Here is a 20314-nt window from a genome sequence, read left to right on the forward strand (position 1 = left end):
TTCTGGGGAATCAACAGTGTCCCCATGTCCTGCCTCAGCCTGTGGTACCCACGGTGTCCCGGGCCATGAGAGGTCTGTGCCATTCTGGTGTCCATGGGGAAAGCTTGGGGACAATGCCACAGCTCGAGCCCTGGGTGCTGCTGTCCTTGCAGTGTCACCCCCACCCAGCCCTGTCCCTTCTCCCTTCCAGCCCAGACCCTCGGCCTCGCTGGTGAGTCCTCAGGTGATGCCATGTCCCTGCCCTGCTGTCCCCAGCCCCATGCTGTGGCCATGGCAGGCTGGTGTCCCCTGTCACCCACAGGTGCCCAGACCACCCAGCTCCTGGTGGAGCCCCCCTGGACACCAGCGGTGCTGTGGGACCGGGTGACACTGACCTGCCAGGGCTCGGGGACCACCGATGCCACCACCTGGTACAAGGATGGGCAGCGCTGGGGGAAGGAGTTCCGGGATAAGTTTGTTGTCACCGAGAGTGGCACCTACAGGTGTGACAGACCTGGCACCACACTCAGCCCCCCCGTGAGAGTCTTAAATGGTGAGGGGGTTTTGGGTGTCCCCAACCTGCCACCTGTGGGGACTCTGATGGCTCTGGGAGGTCTCTGCTCCATGGGTCACCTCCTGGTGTGACCAGAGCCCAATCCCTGCCACCGGGACATCCCAGGGCATCCCAGTGTGAGGGGAGTCCTCCCCTGCAATGGGTGGCCCCTGGTACCTCCCAGTGCCATCAGCACCCTCCAGATGCCCCTGGTGTGACAGGACCTGTCTGTCCCCCAGACTGGCTGGTGCTGCAGGTGCCAGCATGGCCACTGCTGGAGGGGGACATGGTGACAATGCGCTGCCGCAGCTGGCAGGACAGACCACTCACCAGTGTGTGCTTCTACCATGAAGAGAAGGATCTTGGGGGGCCCCAGGAAGGGACCGAGCTGTCTCTGTCCCCTCTGCAGCTGCACCACAGTGGCCGCTACCGCTGCAGGGGCTGGATGGGGGCTGTAACACCACAGTGGAGGGAGTCGGAGCTGGTGACAGTGACAGTGCACAGTGAGTGCAGGGATGGGGACAGGGAACCCTGACATCCTCCGAGGGTTTCCCCACCACTGCCTGCATCCTTCATCCCTCCCTTTACCCCTCCCTGACTCACCCAGAATTTCCCGGGTCCCTCTGGGTATCCCCCATGACTGCCCAGTTCCCTCTCCAGATCCCTCATCCCTCTCTATATCCCCCCCAACCCACCCTGGCATCCCGCACCCCTTCCAAAGTCCCCGCTCCGCCCTCTGGTCCCTTTCCCTCCCTGGGTCCACTGGGCCCTCTCTAAACCCCACATCATTCCCTGAGTCTCCTCAGTCTCTTGTGATCCTCCATCCCTGCCTGGTTCTCTCCACATTTCCATGGGGTCTCTTCTTTGTCCCAGGTCCCAACACGCCTCCCAGGGTGCACTTCTGCTCACTGGGGTCCTCTGTGCTCCCCTCCAATCCCCCATCCTTTCCCTCCCATGTCCCCCAACAATCCTGGCTTCCCCATGCCACCTGTGTCCCCCTGCAGGGATTCCACTCTCAGGGGTATCCCTGGTGGCACAGCCCCCCGGGGGACAGGTGGCACTGGGTGACCGCCTGGAGCTGAGCTGCACGGTGGCTACAGGGACAGGTCCCCTGTCCTTCACCTGGTACCGGGGGGGCTCAGGGGCACCGCTGGGCACCGGCACCCGCCTGGAGCTGCGCCACGTTGGGGACAATGACAAAGGCCACTATCACTGCCAGGTCAGCGATGGGGACAGCGTGGTCAAGAGTGCCCCCCTGAATGTCACCGTCCTGGGTGAGCAGGACCCCCAGCATCCTCCAGGACACCCTCATCCCCTCGTTCCTGTCCCTCTTGCTGGATGCCAGCCCCTGCCCCATCCTTAGCCCTGTCTCTTTCCCTGCAGTGCCCGTGGCCAATGCCACCATCACTCCCGGTCTCCTGTCACACCAGGTGTGCCCAGGTGACCCCGTGACCCTGCGCTGCTCAGTGCAGGTGGGCTCAGCCCCTGTCACCTTCACCTGGCTGCACAACGCGCAGGAGGTGGCCTGGGGTCCCATTCTGGAGCTTGGGGACGTCGATGTGGGACATTCGGGCACCTACCAGTGCGTGGCCACCAACCAGCTGGGACAGGATGGGCACCGCGTGTTCCGGGCACTCAGCCCTGAGCTGGCCCTGGAGGTGACCCCTGGCTCACCCTGGGTCACAGGTGGGGTCACAGGGGGTCACTGGGATGTTCAGGACCCCCGGGGTTCAGGGTGACCCCACTGTGTTCCCCTCTGTCCCCAGCCGTGGCTGTGAATGTCGGCAGGACCCTCCTGTTCCTGGTCCTGCTCCTGGCTGTCATCAGGGGCTGTCACTGCTGGCACCACTGGGGTGGGTGACAGTGGGGTGGGGATGGGGGTCCTGGAGTGAGGGGAAGCCCCCAGAGTGGGGGCAGAGCTGGGGCAGCACCCAGGGCCCCAGAGCTGGGGGAAACTGAGCCCACAGTGACCTTGGCTGGGGGTCCTGGGGCATTTGGGAGGAATCTGGAGGGTCTTGGCTGGGCTTCAAGGGCATCCCTGGGTTGGCTTTGTAAAACATTGGGGTGGCTCTGGGAGCTCCTGGAGTGTTGGAAATGCTCTTGGAGGGCCATGCGGGGATGTAAGGGGATCTTTCAGGCGTCCTGGGGATGTTAGGGGTGTGCCCATCTCTGCCGGGGTTGGGGTGTGGGGTCTCAGAGGGTGGGGACACTGAGGCCTTTGGGGGCACTGTGGTGGTGCAGAAGTTCTGGGGGGTTCAGGGGTGCTTGGAGTGTCTGAGGGGAATCAGGGGTTTGGTGGGGATCAAGGCTTCAGTGGGAATTTATGGGGCTGGGGAGTGGTTGGAGGTGCCGAGGTCCCAGGAAGGTTTAGGGATTCCAGAGTCCCCATGGTCACCCCCTCCCCTTTTCCTTGCAGCCTCCAAGAAGCCCCAGCACAGGTGAGTGGGGGGCTCTGGCCAGGACTCCCCTTTCCCCTCCCCACACACCCCTCAGACCCCCCTTATCCCCGCAGGACCCCCCTGGAGGAGGGGTCAGGGCTGGACCCCCACGTCGTGGGCACAGAGTGGGCAGGGGGTGAGTACAGGGGGGGACAGGGACACGTCACCCACCGGTGTCACCCCCCAGCCAGGTCCCCACAGCTGGTGTCACTCTCAGGGCCCCCCTGAGTGTCCCCTGGCCCTGCCCCACCTCGGGTTCTACAAGTGACCAACAAGGAGCTGCTGAGACCCCACGAGGGACAGCAGGACCCCCATGACATCTACAAGAATGTGCTGTGACACCGGGGGACACTGACAGCCCTGGGGACATCAATTCCCCTCAGTGGTCCCTTCTTCTTCTTCACAGCATCCCACGGGCTCCTCATTCCCTCACCCAGTGCCTGGCAGTCCCCCAAACCTTTTCCCTCTTCTGGTACCCAAAATTCAGCTTTTTGATTAACCTCTGTGAGAAACAAGGCTCACTCTTTAATAGTTTTATATGTTTAATAAAGGAAAAATGGGACAGCAAACAGTGTGCTGAGTGCTTGGCCACTGCCAGAGGCACACAGTTATCTCTAACAATTCTTCTTATGTTCCTTTTCATTGTGATGGTGAAATAATTATTCAAGGAGGTTATACATATTCAAACATTCTTTAATTTTATGTGTTCTGGAAATTCTTTTGCTTCACTTGACCCTGGACTTATTTTCTTAAAGTACGTGCCTGTGCTGGTTTTGCATCGATTGTAGAAAAGCTGTGGCAAAACCAATCAGTGATTAGCACTGAATATTGAGAACCTGTGTAACCAATTGAAGAGGCAGATACGCCTCTGTGGCCACACAGGTTGAAATGAGAAGAATCTCGGGAAAAGTTCTCATTTCCCCAGCCTGGGCAGAGGAAGGAGGGGAAGCCCCCCCAGGGTGGCTTTTGAAGGATTTTTTACTATGAACAGGGAAATGTAGTGGGATTATAGGGATATCATGGGAAAAATTTTCACTGAAAGAGTGAAAAAGTCCTGCAATGGTCTGCCTGGGGAGGCTGCAGAGTCACCATCCCTGGATGTTTTTCAAAAAGACTGGATGTGGCACTTGGTGCCATGATCTAGCTGAGGTGTTCAGGCATGGGATGGACACGATGATCTTACAGGTGTCTTCCAACCTAGAAATTCTGTCATTCTGTGAACAGCTCCAGCCACCATCACCAAGAGCCCTTGAGGAGGGAGAGGCCCCAGCAGCTCCAGAGATCCTGTGGCCAAGAGCAGGGGCAGCTCTGCAGCCGTGCAGAGTGGCCGCGCAGCTGAGAACTGAATGCAGCCAGAACCCCTGAGATCCTGGCCCAGCCCCAGCACAGCCTGAATTTATCACTTGCAGCCCCTGCCCAGGAGAAGCATCCTGGCCTCTGCAGACCTGGGAGAATGGTAACTCTTTCTTTGCACAGATGAAACTTGCAAAGCACTAATGGTCTCTTACATGAGAGAAGAGGGCAGAGTGAAGCCATGTGGAGAGACAATATGAAGATATCAAAGTCAGTGAAGGAGGAGTTGAATCTTAGATGGCAAGGGAACGAGATGATGCCTCGGGTTTAGGCTGAAGTTCTTTTGTAATCCATGGTAATGGACTGTGATATACTAGACTATCCCTCTAAGTCGTGGAAGGCATGAATGGGGAGATGAGAGTATTCAAATTGTGGATCTGAGCAAAGGTTATTGTGGTCAAATAAGTAAATATTTAAGTAGTTGTGATCTAATGATAAGCTTGAACAGAGACAAAGATGAGATGAAAATCTGCCCCCAAAAAGAGGAAAGATCTCTGTTCCTAGAGATGAAGAAAACCTTTTCTTTTGCACCGTTCATCTTTAAATGGTGCTCCATGAGTTTCCATGGCCCATTATGCAGCTGTGCAGAGGCTGGGTGACATGGGAGGGAACTCACAAATGCAGATTCCCCGGGCAGCTGCTCTTGTGAGAATTAAAAAGCCACAAGAAAACTGTTCTTTCTTGTGGGGAAGTTTCCATGGTAGACCAAAAGAGACTTCTTGTCGTCCTGAATTTTCTTGCTTTTGAGTCTTTGAACTGAAATGGTATATAAATTCTTGGAAAACCTGAGTAAAATCGAATTCTGATCATGAATCAGTCTTCCCATCTCTCCATCAATCGCCAATAGATGGTGGAGTTGTTTCTTCTGTTCCCGTTCCGTGGAAGCGACACTGGAGTGCAGAGGCTTTACTGGCCCTCTCCTGTACCCCTGCAATGTCTGCAGGAGCACTTACACCTGCCCCTAACAGGCAGAACAGTGAAGAAATCCTGCCCACCCTCGCAGGCAGAGCAGTGAGGAAATCCTGCCCGCCCTCACAGGTGCAGCAGTGAGGAAATCCTGCCCACCCTCACAGGTGCAGCAGTGAGGAAATCCTGCCCGCCCTCACAGGTGCAGCACTGAGGAAATCCTGCCCGCCCTTGCAGGTGCAGCAGTGAGGAAATCCTGCCCGCCCTTGCAGGTGCAGCAGTGGAAGCACCAAGAGCATGCTTGGATTGGGGGGATGGGGTTGTCACGGCAGACTGTCCACATTGAGGTATCTCTACGAGATATTCTGTGGAACAGGATGGTGTGGAGGGACACCATCCCAGTGCACCGAGCCGGGCAGCCACAGACTCGTGTGGTGGGGACCCACAATGCACGGGCAGCTTCAGGCAGCCTGGTGATAACCCCCAACCCACACCATGGTGGGCAGTGCAGCCAGCCGGCATCGGGGTCCGTGCAGCCGCGACTCCGCTGAGGAATGCGGGGGTGGAGTGGTGCTCGGGCAGCCTCCAAGCTCAACAAGCTGGTTCTTCTGGGAGTTGTCACACCCCCCAGCCTCCCTCCTCCCTGTGAGGATCGTGACACCTCTCCTGTGGTTTCATCTCCTCTGTGAGGACGGTGCTTGGCAGTGCCACGGGGCCACAGGACATGCCCCCAGCACTGTGATCTCCCCCCTGATAGAGCCAGGGCAGTGCGGCACAGGCAGCTGCCAACGATCTGAAGGCGGCTGCAGGCTCCGCGGTGTTCATTTCAAAGGAATTGGCACAGCTTTGCAGTGTTCACCTGCTGCAAAGGGTCCTGGGGTGCCAGGTCTCCCTCAGTTTCAGATGATATCCAAACAAAGGCAAATGCAGTGGGCGGCCATGGGTCAGCACGGTGCTCCCTGCAGGGCAGGGATGGATTCCCCAGCTCTGCAGGTGCTGCAAGACAAGCTCTCACCTCCGTCCCTGTGGAGCCCACGGGACAGGATTCAGAGGCCAATGATGCCTTGTCTAATGCTGAGGCCAGCAAGAAACAAAGAAAGAGAGTGCAAAAAGGGATCACTCCTTTGTTTCTTTGTGGAAGGTGTGGATGGCCGAATCACATGGCAGATGTTTGCAAGGCAATCCATGTGAATGGCCAGCCTCTTTCAAAAGGGCAGTGGGGTGCAAAGAGGAAGCGTGCTTGGACACAAGGGCCTTCGCAATCCTCACAGCCGATGGAGGTCTGTTGGGAAAGTTCAGTCCCACACCCACCTCTCCCTGTCAGAGTCCCTGAAGGGACCAGAATTGTTTAATTTGTATTTGAGTTTCTGTTCACAGGACAAAGAGTCGGTGGTGAGAAGGCAGTTGCTCTGAAGTCACTGAGCTGCCTGGATTTCACTGGACTGTTGCTCTGATCAGAGACTGTCCTGGAACAATTTGGAACGGACATTGCGATTTTTTCCTTTGCTGTTTGGCAGCTGGAATGGACTGTCTTTCAAGATCCATTCATCGCCCTTCGTGACATGATTTGGGAGCTGTTGGAACAGGATCATCTGGAAATTTCAACCAGTCCTGGGATGTTCCTGTGTTCTGCATCGAAACACAACTCTGGGGACTGGAGGTTTTTTATAACACCTCCAAAAAGCCAATCCTCAATTGTGAATCTGAATTATTGTGATTCATTTGTATCCTGCAGATATCACTGGCTGATGAATGCCCAATTCCTTGCACGTTCTGGAATGGGTCATTTTTGCCCCATCTGTCACAAGGCGGCAAAATATTGTTTGAAAAAATAAACAAACAATCAAAAAAAATTTTTTGAGCTAATTATTGCTCGATTTCAGCCGCAAAAATGGCAATCAATCATTTTTGTATGAGCTCATTGCTCGATTGATAAATGCAGGCAACAATGCTTGTGAATTTGACGGGTGCAGATTTTTGTAAAATTCATACTCTCAGTATTATGGGAGGAAGTTGATTGGAGCTTTGCAAGCAGTGTTTTTCTGCCAAATGCTCTGGAGCCATGAGCTGTTGCGAGTGGCAAAAATCCTTTGGATTTTTTTTTGCGGCCCAGAAATAGTCCAAAGTTAGTGCAAGGGCCCACTGTCTTTACAGACGATTTGGGGAGGACGAGGTAGGCCAGTGTTGCTTGGAAGAATAGTTTTGAGGGGAAAAGTTTGGGAAGCCCCTGAGGATGGGCAGGCCCATTTGGTTGTATTGGGGCTGCTGTCATGGCATTTCCAGTTTTCCCAGGAACCTTTTCCATTAGTCACAGACTTAATTTCTGTGGCTGACATGGCACATAGATAGGTTGTTCAAATTTGAAGAGAGTCAGCAATGTTGATTATTCCATTGGCTGAAGAACCTGTGTTGTGCCACAGAGGCCTGGTTCTTCAAAAACGGGGAACGCAGAGTGAAACCCCACAAATTTATTTGGCAAACGCTTTACATGCCATCGAGCACCTTATAGGTGCCAGAGTTTCACGAACCCTGCAATGTGAAAAGCAAAAAACTGTGACCGAATGAAGGTCAACAGTGGAGGAACCGATGGTCCTCCCATGGGAACAGAAATTGAACCATGTTCGTTTTCTTTTTTCCTGTTTTCTTTTTTTTAAAGGTAAAAGGGTGAGATGTAGCCCCTGACTTTCTTGCTTTCAAGTGTTTGAACCTTTGCAGTAGCTTTCTCACGCTGCTTCATGTAAATAATATTGTATTCTTAGAATTTATCCGTATGTTTTGCATTCTTGTTCTCTGAGAGAGAACTTGATTGATGGTCATATTGACCAATGGAGTCAGGAGGTTGTAACCTCCTTGGGCCAATCTTGGCCCTCTGTACAAAATGTATATCAGTTGTAGAAGTCAGAAAACAAAGAGCCTACCATGATTGACCCTGCTGATGCATGCTGTCCTCTGTGAGGGTCCACAAGACGTAGCAATATGTTGCCCCTCTAAAGGCAGGGGTAACAGGTCTTAGTGCTTGTAGAAATGGACAGGACAGGACAGGAAAGGTCTGGACCAGACCGGACGGAACTGGATAAAATGGGACAAGAAAAGACAGGACGGGACGGGACAGAGACGGGAAGGGAAGGGAAGGGAAGGGAAGGGAAGGGAAGGGAAGGGAAGGGAAGGGAAGGGAAGGGAAGGGAAGGGAAGGGAAGGGAAGGGAAGGGAAGGGAAGGGAAGGGAAGGGAAGGGAAGGGAAGGGAAGGGAAGGGAAGGGAAGGGAAGGGAAGGGAAGGGAAGGGAAGGGAAGGGATGCTGGTGGCTTGCAGGCTGAGGTGCTGTGTGTGCAGGGGAAGGCAGTTAGGGAGGGAGAGAGCAGGTCTGCTGGGGGCAGAGTGTTCTTTTGCTTGGCGGGCTTTGTATCTTTTTTCTAATGAGCTTTGGGCTCCGGCCTGCCAGCTCTGGGCAGAGCTGGGCAACTGTATCCACTTGCCTGCTGCACGGTGGGGGTAGGCACAGGGAGCTTGTCCGAGCTGTGTGCAGAGGAATCCTCAGGGGCCCGGGCCGGAGGTGCTGAGCGGCCCGTGGGGTGTGGTGACTGGCGGCTGGTGTTGACGCTTCCCTTGGAGCGTCTCCAGGCAGGGAATGTTGGGGGCTGCCACGGCTGAGGTGTCACAGAGGCAGCGGAATTTAGAAGGTTGGTGCCGGGCAGCTCCTGGCTGCCGGGTGGCAGAGCTGTGTCAGCCCCTGGAGAGGACACACAGGCCGAGGCAGAGGTGAGAATGGCAGGCGGGGCTGAGCTGAGAGGGAGCAGGGGATTAATGGAGTCCAGGCACTGGCTGCCTGGGCATCCCGGGGAGGGATGTGCCAGGGCTCCTGGAGCTGGGGCAGCCTCGGGGCCATGAGCATTCCCGTGGCAAGCCGGTGTGCGGCCCAGGCCGGGCTGCAGGGGGAAGGAGCTTTTGGTGCTCTGGGGCCCGGGGCCAGCCTGGCCCAGGCCCAGCCGTTGCCTGGGCTGCTGTCCCTGTTCTTAGGGTTTAGTCTGGTTGTTTCCTCACACGAGATTCCAAAGCTGGCTGGTGGTTCGTGTGGGCACGAAAGAAGTGATTTTCCCTCTTGACCTCTGAAGGATTTAGGGTCTGCTGTCTGACTCTGTGTCTCTGTGTTCTGTGCTGAGCTCGGTGCTCGGTGTTCAGCACGAGAATGATGAGGAGTCTCAAGGTCTTGGTTTTCTGGTTTCTCGCGTGGTTTATTAGTTCTTATCTTACAATTCTGTGTGTCCAGCTAAGATGTTCACAGCAGCCTGGACACGAGGTGACTCCCCTTCCCCTGTGTCTGGCCATGGTGTCCACTGCAGCTTGGACACAAAAAGACTCCCCTCCTGTGATGGGAGATCGCTACCTCTTATACAGATAACTACGTACCCATTGTTTACAATTCTACGCCAATGTCTATCACCTATACTAACAGGGTCATGTCTACTCTGATCCAATCCACTGAAACTACTTTGTGCCCACGTCACTACAGAAGATGGATGCCAAGGGAGAAGAAGAAGAACTCAGGGCACCGCCCTAAAACCACCATCTTGTCCCTTTGCATCTCCATTCTAAAAACCCAAAACTACAAAATCTTCTGCATGGTAATAACTACACTACTCTCTGTAACACCTTTGTGACTTGCAATTCTTCTCTCTGTTGGATGTTTTTCTCATGGACCAAAATCAAAGCCTGTGTCTTTCTGGGCTCTGTGCCAGGCAAACCCCCCTGCACAGACCCCAGACCCTCTTTTTCTGGTCCCAGGCCTCTCTACCGAGGTCAGTGACTTTCCAGGGCACCGAGAGGGATGCCCTGGACTCCAGCATCTCCCCCCTTTGTTTTCATCAAAAACACCTCTTTGGCTGCTCTGTCCATGGCTTGCTATATGCATTAAAGCAAACACGATTCGATCATGAGAAGAATTACAAGTCTCAATAAAATACATACAATTGTTTTCAAAATTTTCTTCCACAACCGTGAAAGGTTGAAGAAATCAAACATGCCATTCATCCGTGATCCGGTTTCTTCTCCGAGTTTGTTCACTCCATTTCCCAACCTCTCTGTGCTCTCATGAATTGATTCTGAACCATCTGACAAATTCATGCAATACAGAATGAAAAGAAAACCCAAGGCATAACTCCTTGCACGCAGAATGAAAAACGTCTGCAGTCTTGACACTGGTTCACATCTGCATGCTTTCTCCTCTACTCTTGAAGCTGTCAGAGCTTCTGCGCTTGACATGATTTCCACATTCTTTGCAGAAATTCACTTGTATTCTGTATCTGCAGAAACAAAAGCTACTTCTTTGCCATGGGTTATTAAAAAACTGTACTTTGATGGTAAATGCACAACTCTTGTTCAAACCTGAAATCCATCAGGAAAAGTTTCACATGCAACATCTGTGCTTGTTGATGGACACATCTCTCCTCTAGTTAAAGTCAAGGTGTGGCCAAAACCCTGGCCTTATCTAGAGTAATATCCTTTAATACATTTTTGGAACAAAGCTCTTAACAACAACAATTATGAAATGCTTAAACAACTAAAGAACATAAAGAAGAATTTTGAAATGTATCATGATACAATTCACAGTACTTATTACTTAAAACTTATTATCTTAAACTTATCTTATTTTACCGACTTATCTTAATTATTACCTTATTATTTTAACTTATTTCTCTTTTCTTAAAACTTAATATACTTAACTTATTTAACTTATCTTAACATAAAATACATTTAAAACCTACATACAATAAAACTTTAAATTTATAAAATATAAATCCATCACTTAAACTTTATCAATCCTTATCTTAAATTCAACTTTACTTACTTAACAAATCTTAAACTTAAAACCACATAGAAATCCCTTCTAATGTCAATACAATACTAAAACACAAATCAACTTCGATCCAAATACATCGATAATATAATAATAAATCCTTTTCCATGTCATGACAATAAGTCTTTTGCTTCTGGTCATGCAGCGGCTTTGCAAACATCTAATGATTTCCAGATCTCTGCTTCTGAATTCATAAAACCTGTAACTTTAATTGAATTATTATTTTACCTGAATGCAGCCCCTCCTAACCCCGAGGGTTTCTGCCTTCCCTGGCATCCCTCCCTCTCCTGGATGAGGAGTGGAGACCTTAAAACTCTTGTGCAGCACATGATCCCTGTGCAGCCCTGCCTAAGAAAAGCCCTCCCTCTCCTGGATCAGGAATGGGAACCTTAAAACTCCAAGAAAAGGGTAAACCCAGCATGTAGCCAAAGGATAAATGAAGAAAGGATGTGTGCAGTGAATTTAAGGGAAACCTGGCTACCTTTTGCTGAAAGGAAAACTTGAGGGAACTGGACTGACAATATCGAAGTGCCGCTTGTGGGCGGGGTCAGGCTCACAGCACTCGCTCTGAGGGGGTGGCACCCCAGAGAAACTCTCCGCCCTGGCCACGCCTCCTCTGCTTGCTCTGCCTTTGCCTGCCCCGGTCCTGCCTGTGCTGGCACCGCCTGCCTTGGCTCTGCTTGTGCCGCCCCGGCGCTGCCCGCGTCTCGCTCTCTGTCGGGGTTTGTCCCGCCCGGAGCGATCGTGCTGCTCCCTGTCTGCCGCAAGGCTTTCTGGGATTTGTAGTTTCCAGCTTCGCACTTGCGCCGTCCATCTTGGCTGTGTTACTGCGCATGCGTTAAACGCAAAGCTTTCTGGGGCTTGTAGTTTCCAACTCTGTACTTTCTCTGCCTGTCCCGGCTCCTCACTCGCGCTCCGGGACCCAGGCCCTGCTCCGCCCCCGCAGCCCGCGCTGTCCCGACACGGGGCACTCCCCGGCCGCCCCCATCGCGATCGCTTTCGCGCGCACACGCCGCAGTGTTATCTCTCACCACTGACGCGATCTGGGCTTGTTTTCCCTGTTTTCCTGGTGTCTCCTCCACTCCCCCTTCCCCCCTCTCTCTGTCTGTCCCTGCGCTGAAGGGGAAAGGGCAGTGGAAAACTTTCAGGCTGTGTCTGAACGCGCTGTGTCTGAGGGGGGCTGAAAAAAATCCTGGATGCACTTTGTCTCACTTCTCCCTCCCCCACTGCTGCGGCAAGTGTCCCGTGCTCACGGAACACGCCTCGAAAACAAGCATGTTCTTATCTTGGGATGGATTAGAAGTTTTGACTTTCCCGAGACGAATTTCTGGGACTGAATTCCTGAGGACTGTGGCAAACCCAGGGAAAGTTGTTGGCTTTTCTGTGCTAAACTCAAGGAGACCTGCTGACTCTCCTGTCTTGAGGGCTTTTTTGACCTCCCTGCGGTAATCCTGAGGGTGCTGGTATCTCTCCTTTCCTATTAAATCCCAGAGGAGGCTGATGGCTCTCCCCTTCCCCACCTCCTGTAAGAGGTGTACGAGACCCGTCTGCTGATAACAGACGACAGGACCTGCCTGGCTGCCGGCCAGCAAAAGAACCCGCTGCTGCTGCTGGCCACAGACAAACGCGGCGCTGGCTGGAGGCCAGCTGGTAAAGTGTTTCTTTCCTCCCTCCCTGCTACACTGCTGCTACAGAGAAGGTTTTTCCCTTAGAGTTCCCTCCTCCCATGTTCTAAATTCAGCTGTCTTACCAAAATCGAAGAATGCAGTGCAGGTGTTCTCAAATTCAGTTCGGAGGTTTCCTGATCACCGACCTGCAGATTTCAGGAGACAAGTCCTGGGCCCTTGGAACTCGTCGGTCCGAGGTGAATTTGCAATCCGCTGACATCTCTGGTTAGAGATTTCTTCCCCTGTCTTCTCAGCTTGTCTTCTTTGCTTCAGAGGTTTTGCTGTGTCCACTGGAATGCACCGATTATGCTCACACCTGTGCCCGTTCGTGCCTGTTCGTGCCCGTTCGTGCCCGTTCATGAGCCCACCCAGGGACGCCAATTCTTGGGTTTTTAATCTGGTTGTTTCCCACCCGAGATTCCAAAGCTGGCTGGTGGTTCGTGTGGGCACGAAGGGAGTGATTTTCCCTCTTGACCTCTGAAGGATTTAGGGTCTGCTGTCTGACTCTGTGTCTCTGTGTTCTGTGCTGAGCTCGGTGCTCGGTGTTCGGCGTGAGAATGATGAGGAGTCTCAAGGTCTTGGTTTTCTGGTTTCTCGCGTTGTTTATTAGTTCTTATCTTACAATTCTGTGTGTCTGGCTAAGATGTTCACAGCAGCCTGGACACAAGGCAACTCCCCTCCTGTGTCTGGCCATGGTGTTCACAGCAGCCTGGACACAAGGTGACTCCCCTTCCCCTGTGTCCGGCCATGATGTCCACTGCAACTTGGACACAAGGCGACTCCCCTTGTGATGGGAGGTCGCTACCTCTTATACAGATAACTACGTACCCATTATTTACAATTCTATGCCAATGTCTATCTCCTATGCCAACAGGGTCATGTCTATTCTGATCCAATCCACTGAAACTACTTTGTGCCCACGTCACTACAGAAGATGGATGCCAAGGGAGAAGAAGAAGAACGCAGGGCACCGCCCTAAAACCACCATCTTGTCCCTTTGCATCTACATTCTAAAAACCCAAAACTACAAAATCTTCTGCACAGTGATAAACTACACTACTCTCTGTAACACCTTTGTGACTTGCAATTCTTCTCTGTGTTAGATGTTTTTCTCATGGACTAAAATCAAAGCCTGTGTCTTCCTGGGCTCTGTGCCAGGCAACCCCTCCTGCACAGAGCCCAGACCCTCTTTTTCGGCTCCCAGGCCTCTCTACCTATGTCTGTGACTTTCCAGGGCACCCAGAGGGATGCCCTGGACTCCAACAGGAATCCCCTTGAGGCGATCACCAGGCCACCAGCGCCTCAGGGGGCAGCACTGGGCTCTGTGTCACCTCAAATTCTCAGGCACCCAGGGAAGAAGCTGTGACCCATGGTCTCACCCAGCCCATGCCCGTCCCTGGAATCCCCATTCCCGTGGGGCCCCAATCATGGGACTCCTATTCCTTCTGTCCCCCTCCCTGGCACCCCTGTCCCAGGACTGCCATTCCCCAAGATCTCCATTCCCAAAGATTCCCATCCTGGTAATTCCAGCCCCTGGGACCTGCTTTGCCCTGGAACCATTATTCCCCCAGGATCCCCATTCCCTGGGACTCTCCTTTCCCCTGGCATCCCTATCCCTTGTCCTCCATCCTTTGATCACAAATCCCTGGAGGCCTCATTGTTCTGGGACACTCATCCCTGACTCCTCCCACCCCCTGGGACCCACATTTCCAAGGGACCCCATCCCAGTGACTCCCCCTCCTCAGAATCCAAATACCCCTGGACACCTCAATTCCCCTGGACTCCCATCCATGTCTCCCTGCACTGCCTCAGCTCCAAATTTTGGCACCGGGTCCCCACCCTGTCCCACCATCACCCCTGTGTCTCACAAGGTCCCCACCCTGCCCCCACCAAGGGCCACATCCATGTGGGGACAAAACCTGTCCTCGCTTCCTTCCTCTTTGTCCAAAGAGCTGCCACCCAGGTGCCCGGTGGCCACAACAGTGAGTGACAGCCAGTCCACATGGCTGGGGATACGGGGATGGTCGGGAAGGTGGCGCTGCTCCTGTGGGGTGATTGCCCTGGGCACGGCTCTGACACCCCAGGGATGGATCCTGGTCAGGCAGAGACTGGTGTGGAGGGGGCACAGGGGGGCTGTGAGGTCCCCTGAGGTCCCCAAGGCCAGCAGAGCCAGTGCAAGAGGTGACCGAGGTTATGGGGTGGCTTTGGGGATAGGAGAGGCCTATTACTGGATGGACAATGACATGGGAACAGGGATTTGGGGAGGCATCATGGGGCTGGGGCAGCCGTGGTGACAGGGACAAGGGCACTGGGATACAGGGACAAGGGGATGAGGGGACAAGGGGACAAGCACTCTGCAGGTTGGCCATGGGGACAGAGGCCATGGGGCTGGTGAGGGTGACCTGTGCCAGCACAGGGTGGTTGTGGCACCCCCATTTCTGGGGAATCAACAGTGTCCCCATGTCCTGCCTCAGCCTGTGGTACCCACGGTGTCCCCAGGCCATGAGAGGTCTGTGCCATTTTAGTGTCCCCATGGGGAAAGCTTGGGGACAAAGCCACAACCCGAGCCCTGGGTGCTGCTGTCCTTGCGGTGTCACCCCCACTCAGCCCTGTCCCTTCTCCCTTCCAGCTCAGACCCTCGGCCTCGCTGGTGAGTCCTCAGGGGATGCCATGTCCCTGCCCTGCTGTCCCCAGCTCCATGCTGTGGCCATGGCAGGCTGGTGTCCCCTGTCACCCACAGGTGCCCAGACCACCCAGCTCCTGGTGGAGCCCCCCTGGACACCAGCGGTGCTGTGGGACCGGGTGACACTGACCTGCCAGGGCTCGGGGACCACCGATGCCACCACCTGGTACAAGGATGGGCAGCGCTGGGGGAAGGAGTTCCGGGATAAGTTTGTTGTCACCGAGAGTGGCACCTACAGGTGTGACAGACCTGGCACCACACTCAGCCCCCCCGTGAGAGTCTTAAATGGTGAGGGGGTTTTGGGTGTCCTCAACCTGCCACTTGTAAGGACTCTGGGGGCTCTGGGTGGTCTCTTCTCCATGGGTCACCTCCTGGTGTGACCAGAGCCCAACCCCTGCCACCGGGACATCCCAGGGCATCCCAGTGTGAGGGGACTCCACCCCTGCAATGCGTGGCCCCTGGTACCTCTCAGTGCCATCAGAACCCTCCAGACGCCCCTGGTGTCACAGGACCTGTCTGTCCCCCAGACTGGCTGGTGCTGCAGGTGCCAGCATGGCCACTGCTGGAGGGGGACACGGTGACACTGCGCTGCCGGGGCTGGCAGGACAGACCGCTCACCAGTGTGCACTTCTACCTTGAAGAGAAGGATCTTGGGGGGCCCCAGGAAGGAACCGAGCTGTCTCCGTCCCCTCTGCAGCTGCACCACAGTGGCCGCTACCACTGCAGAGGGTGGCTGAGTGCTGAGGTACCGCAGTGGAGGGAGTCAGAGCTGGTGACAGTGACAGTGCACAGTGCAGAGTGACTGCAGGGATGGGGACAGGGAACCCTGACATCCTCCGAGGGTTTCCCCACCACTGCCCGCATACTGCATCCCTCTCATTTCCCACGTCCTTCTGGGTTTCCCCCATGACTGCCCAGTTCCCTCTCCAGATCCCTCATCCCTCTCTATATCGCCCCCATCCCACCCTGCCATCCCACACCCCTTCCAAGGTCCCCGCTCTGCCCTCTGGTCCCCTTCCCTCCCTGGGTGCACTGGGCCCTCTCTAAACCCCACATCATTTTCTGAGTCACCTCAGTCTCTCATGTGGTCCTCCATCCCTGCCTGGCTCTCTCTACCTTTCATGGGATCTATCCTTTGCCCCCAGGTCCCAACACGCCTCCCAGGGTCCACTTCTGCTCACTGGGGTCCTCTGTGCTCCCCTCCAATCCCTCTTCCTTCCCCTCCCGCATCTCCCACCTGTCCTGGCTTCCCCATGCCACCTGTGTCTCCCTGCAGGGATTCCACTCTCAGGGGTGTCCCTGGTGGCACAGCCCCCCGGGGGACAGGTGGCACTGGGTGACAGCCTGGAGCTGATCTGCACAGTGGCTGCGGGGACAGGTCCCCTGTCCTTCACCTGTTTCTTGCAGTGGCTGCAGGGGTCGGTGGGTCCCTTTTCTTTTTGGTCCTGCTTGTGGCTGTCATTGTCACCTGGCACCAGTGCCACAGCCTGGGTGGGTGACCGTGAGGGGATGGGCATCTCAGGGAGCTGTAGGAAGCCCTGCAGATCTGGGGAGCAATAGGACAGCACCTGAAGTCCCAGAATTTCACTTTTCCTGGGGGTTCTATAGGGTTTGGGGAGGTTCTGGAGGGTCTTTCAGGGATGTTTGGGGTTCTTTCAAGGGACCTGCCGGGCTTTGTGTTCTTGAGGCTGAGTTGGCTGGGGGCACCTGGGAGGTTCATAAGTTCTGAGGGGCTCAGGGATGCTTGGGGGTCCTGTGGGGGTTCAGGAATTCTGAGAGGGGTCAGGGCCCCAGGGAAACCCCACCATCACCTCTCCCCTCTTTCCTCTGCAGCCACCAGGAAGCACCAGGAAAGGTAAGTGGAGGTCTCCAGCTGTGGCCCCTCTTTTACCCCCATCCCACAACTCTTCATTCCCTGCTACACATCCCCTTTATCCCCACAGGGCCCCCCTGGAGCCTCCAACCCCCTTGGACAAGCAGGAGGTTCTGTACAGCCACGTTGTGAGAGCAAAAAAGGCACGGTGTGAGTACAGTGGTGGAGGGGACAGTGACACATCACCCACTGGTGTCACTCTCCACCTTGGTGCTCCCAACTGGTGTCTCCTGCAGGGCCTCCCTGTGTCACTGTCTCACAGGAACCCCAGGTGACCTACTGTCCTGGGTTGCAGTGTAGGATGTACACAAAGTATTTATTCTATCACCATCTTCATGAAAAGAAGTTTCTGTTGAAACCAGGTGGGCTAGTGTTTTCCCAAGCCCCCTGCCTCTTCTGCTAATGGCCTTTGGGGTGTATTCTGCTAATGACCTTTGGGGGTGTCTTCTGCTAGTGGCCCATTAACGCCTGGCCCATGAGTCACAGGTAACTCCCTCCAGGGGTTATCTCTGTTTAATGGGCCATCAAGGACCCACTTCACACTCCTCATCCTATTGTGAGATGCTCTGCCCAGGGGGAGGAGCCAAGCATTCTCACCTGCATATAAGCTGGTATGTGGGACAGTGCAAGAGCACTTACCCATTGGATTCCCAGAGGAGCAGAGCTACCAGACCTTTCTACAGGATCACTGCTTCAGGAAGAGCACCTCACCTGGACTGCTTCCACCATCCTGCTCAGGTTGTATTCTGACTCTGTCAGTGATCCTTTGTGTTATTGCATTTATTTTATTTTATTTTTACCTTTTTACCTTTCTTCTTATTAACTTATATCTCTGACTTGGAGCCTCTCATTCGTTTTGCTTTCAAACCACAACACCTACACAGAGCTGCCAGGACCCCATGGGCACCCACAGGAGCCCAGTGACATCTCTGACATTGTGCTGTGACACTGGGGCGCTGAAAAACACTGGGGGTCCCAACCCATGGGCACCCACACATGTGTGAGCTGCCTCTAAAAATTGCCTCTCCTACTGCCAGTGGAGGCACAAAAAGCAAAGATTCCAAAGGCTGAGAGAAGAACATTTTCCTACAAACAGCAACAAGAGAAGAAAACCAACAGCAACTGCAGAAGGTTCAAAATCCAAAGGGTCACAAAAGGAACAATTTCCAGGGGAAGCCCCCAAAAAGGAATAAACTCAGGACAGTTCCCCCAGCACGTTTTCTTCACCGGAGGAACCTGGCAGGGCCCTGGACCTTCATTGTTCTGATGACCAAAGCAGCCTTCAGGAGGCTCTGGATTCTCTTCTCCCCTGTCTCAAACCCCTCCTGTGTTGTGTTCCCCACATGATGATTTCACAAGGGCCCTGTGGGGGTTGTGACACCTCCCCGTTTCGCAGTGCAGTCGGGATCAGGCCAAGGCACAGGATGGGGTGTCAGAGAGAGAAAAAGTTTGATGTCTGGAGACATTTTGGAACACCGGTGTGTGGTTGGGGTGAGTCAGTCCTTGCTTTTGGTGAGACAGGGCCCTGTCTGTCAATCAGTCTGTCAGGCATGGCACACAGGGGACAGTGAGACACTCTGCCAAACCCAGCTCCTGAGTGACCAAGTGACCAGAAGTCCAACTTAGGGGAAGGGGCCTTCGTAGTCCAAGGGCTTAAAAGGTAGACCATGAGGTGGCCCTGTGTCTGACCCTGTCTTCTCTTGGAGTGTCTGGCCCATCTACACTGGAAGCCATGGTTTGGCAACTGTCTTGGTTTTGAAGAGAAATGTCTGCCAAGGAAAGCAGGAACCTTCCTGGAATGGAAAGAAGAGCCATGCCTAAAATTTTTTTATAATTTCAAAAATTAAGGGGTTCCCTGGAAATATTGTAGGAAAGTGTAATAACAGCTCTTTACTACTACTAAAGGGGTTTTCAAAGCAAACAGAACAAACAACAAGACAAAACCAGAAGTTTCCTGCCCGCTCTGGGCTGGTTTTTCGTCTTTGGTGCAGTTATGACCATGTCCGCCAGGGGGCGCTGGAGGAAGCACTCTCGGCCAGCAGGGGGCAGCCCCGGTGCCAGCTCAAACCCCTCAGGGGCAATGGCAGCCTAGGCCGGGAGGGAGGAGGGGAAATCGCTCCTTTTGCAAACTCACGGGCACCAACCAGTCCTGGCACCACCACCAGCAGCGGGCAGAAGCATCCAAGGCAGCAGGTTGGATCGTAGTGCTGAGTGGCAGCATAGCAGCGTTCTGGGGCCAGGCACATGCCCTGTGCAACAAACCCCACCGTTCTCCCTGATCCTGAGCGGATGGAAGGCAGCACCGACTTACCAGCCAAGTCTTGGGGCCACAACAGCACCTCTTGTGGCTTTAAGGTGCAATTCCTGAAAACCCTCAGCCTTTCATTCCCTTTTCCTCCTTCATCCCTGGCACAGCAGCTTTGGGAATGTTGAATTCCCCTGGGATGGTGAGGAAAGCAGGTGCTTGGTGCTGCCACTGCCAGGGCCCCTCAGGGGCCTCCAGCCCACATTTGGAGTTCCTACTCTTCCTGGGCCGCTGCTGGTCCTGACACAGCAGCCACAGGGAGAGGAGGAGGAGGAGAAGAGCAGAGCCACAGCCCCGAGGGCTCTTCAGCTGCATCTGGAGCACAAGGACAGCCCAGGCTGGGAGCAGTGGCTCGAAAGGGCAAAATGGGGTGAAATTGGACCTGGTTAGGCTGATGTCCTCATAGTGCTGCAGACCCTTAGTGAGGTTGTAATTAGGGCTGGAGTTCCTAAAGATCAGCTGTGCACCTAAACCATCCCCATGCACAAACACATGGCTCCACTGCCTCTTCTGGGATTTTGAGCATTGGACACATTTTTGTGGACAGATGCCCCCAGCTCTGCTCACAAGGAGCTTTTGTGGTTGCTGGGAAGGTTTGCTGGTGCTGGGGATGATTCAGTGCCTCTGCCATGTGGCTGGTGCCTCATGTTGGTCAGCCAGGAAGGCCGAGCTGGAGCAGTGGCTGAGGCAGGAACAGTTGGAGC

The 20314-nt window shown here is 54.2% G+C and overlaps 1 protein-coding gene across 1 annotated transcript; it reads left to right on the forward strand.

Annotated features, from left to right (window-relative positions):
- Positions 1 to 226: 226 nt before the first annotated feature.
- Positions 227 to 19510, forward strand: LOC310921468 (low affinity immunoglobulin gamma Fc region receptor II-like; the record flags this gene model as incomplete). Its single annotated transcript, XM_083881598.1, is given in 7 exon segments — positions 227 to 265; positions 268 to 532; positions 772 to 1035; positions 16840 to 16923; positions 17266 to 17287; positions 17376 to 17453; positions 19297 to 19510. Coding segments are annotated over 7 exon segments (966 nt in total).
- Between the last annotated feature and the right edge of the window lie 804 nt (positions 19511 to 20314).

This window comes from Zosterops lateralis (assembly GCF_965231275.1).
Source record: "Zosterops lateralis genome assembly, chromosome: 34".
Lineage (NCBI taxonomy): Eukaryota > Metazoa > Chordata > Aves > Passeriformes > Zosteropidae > Zosterops > Zosterops lateralis.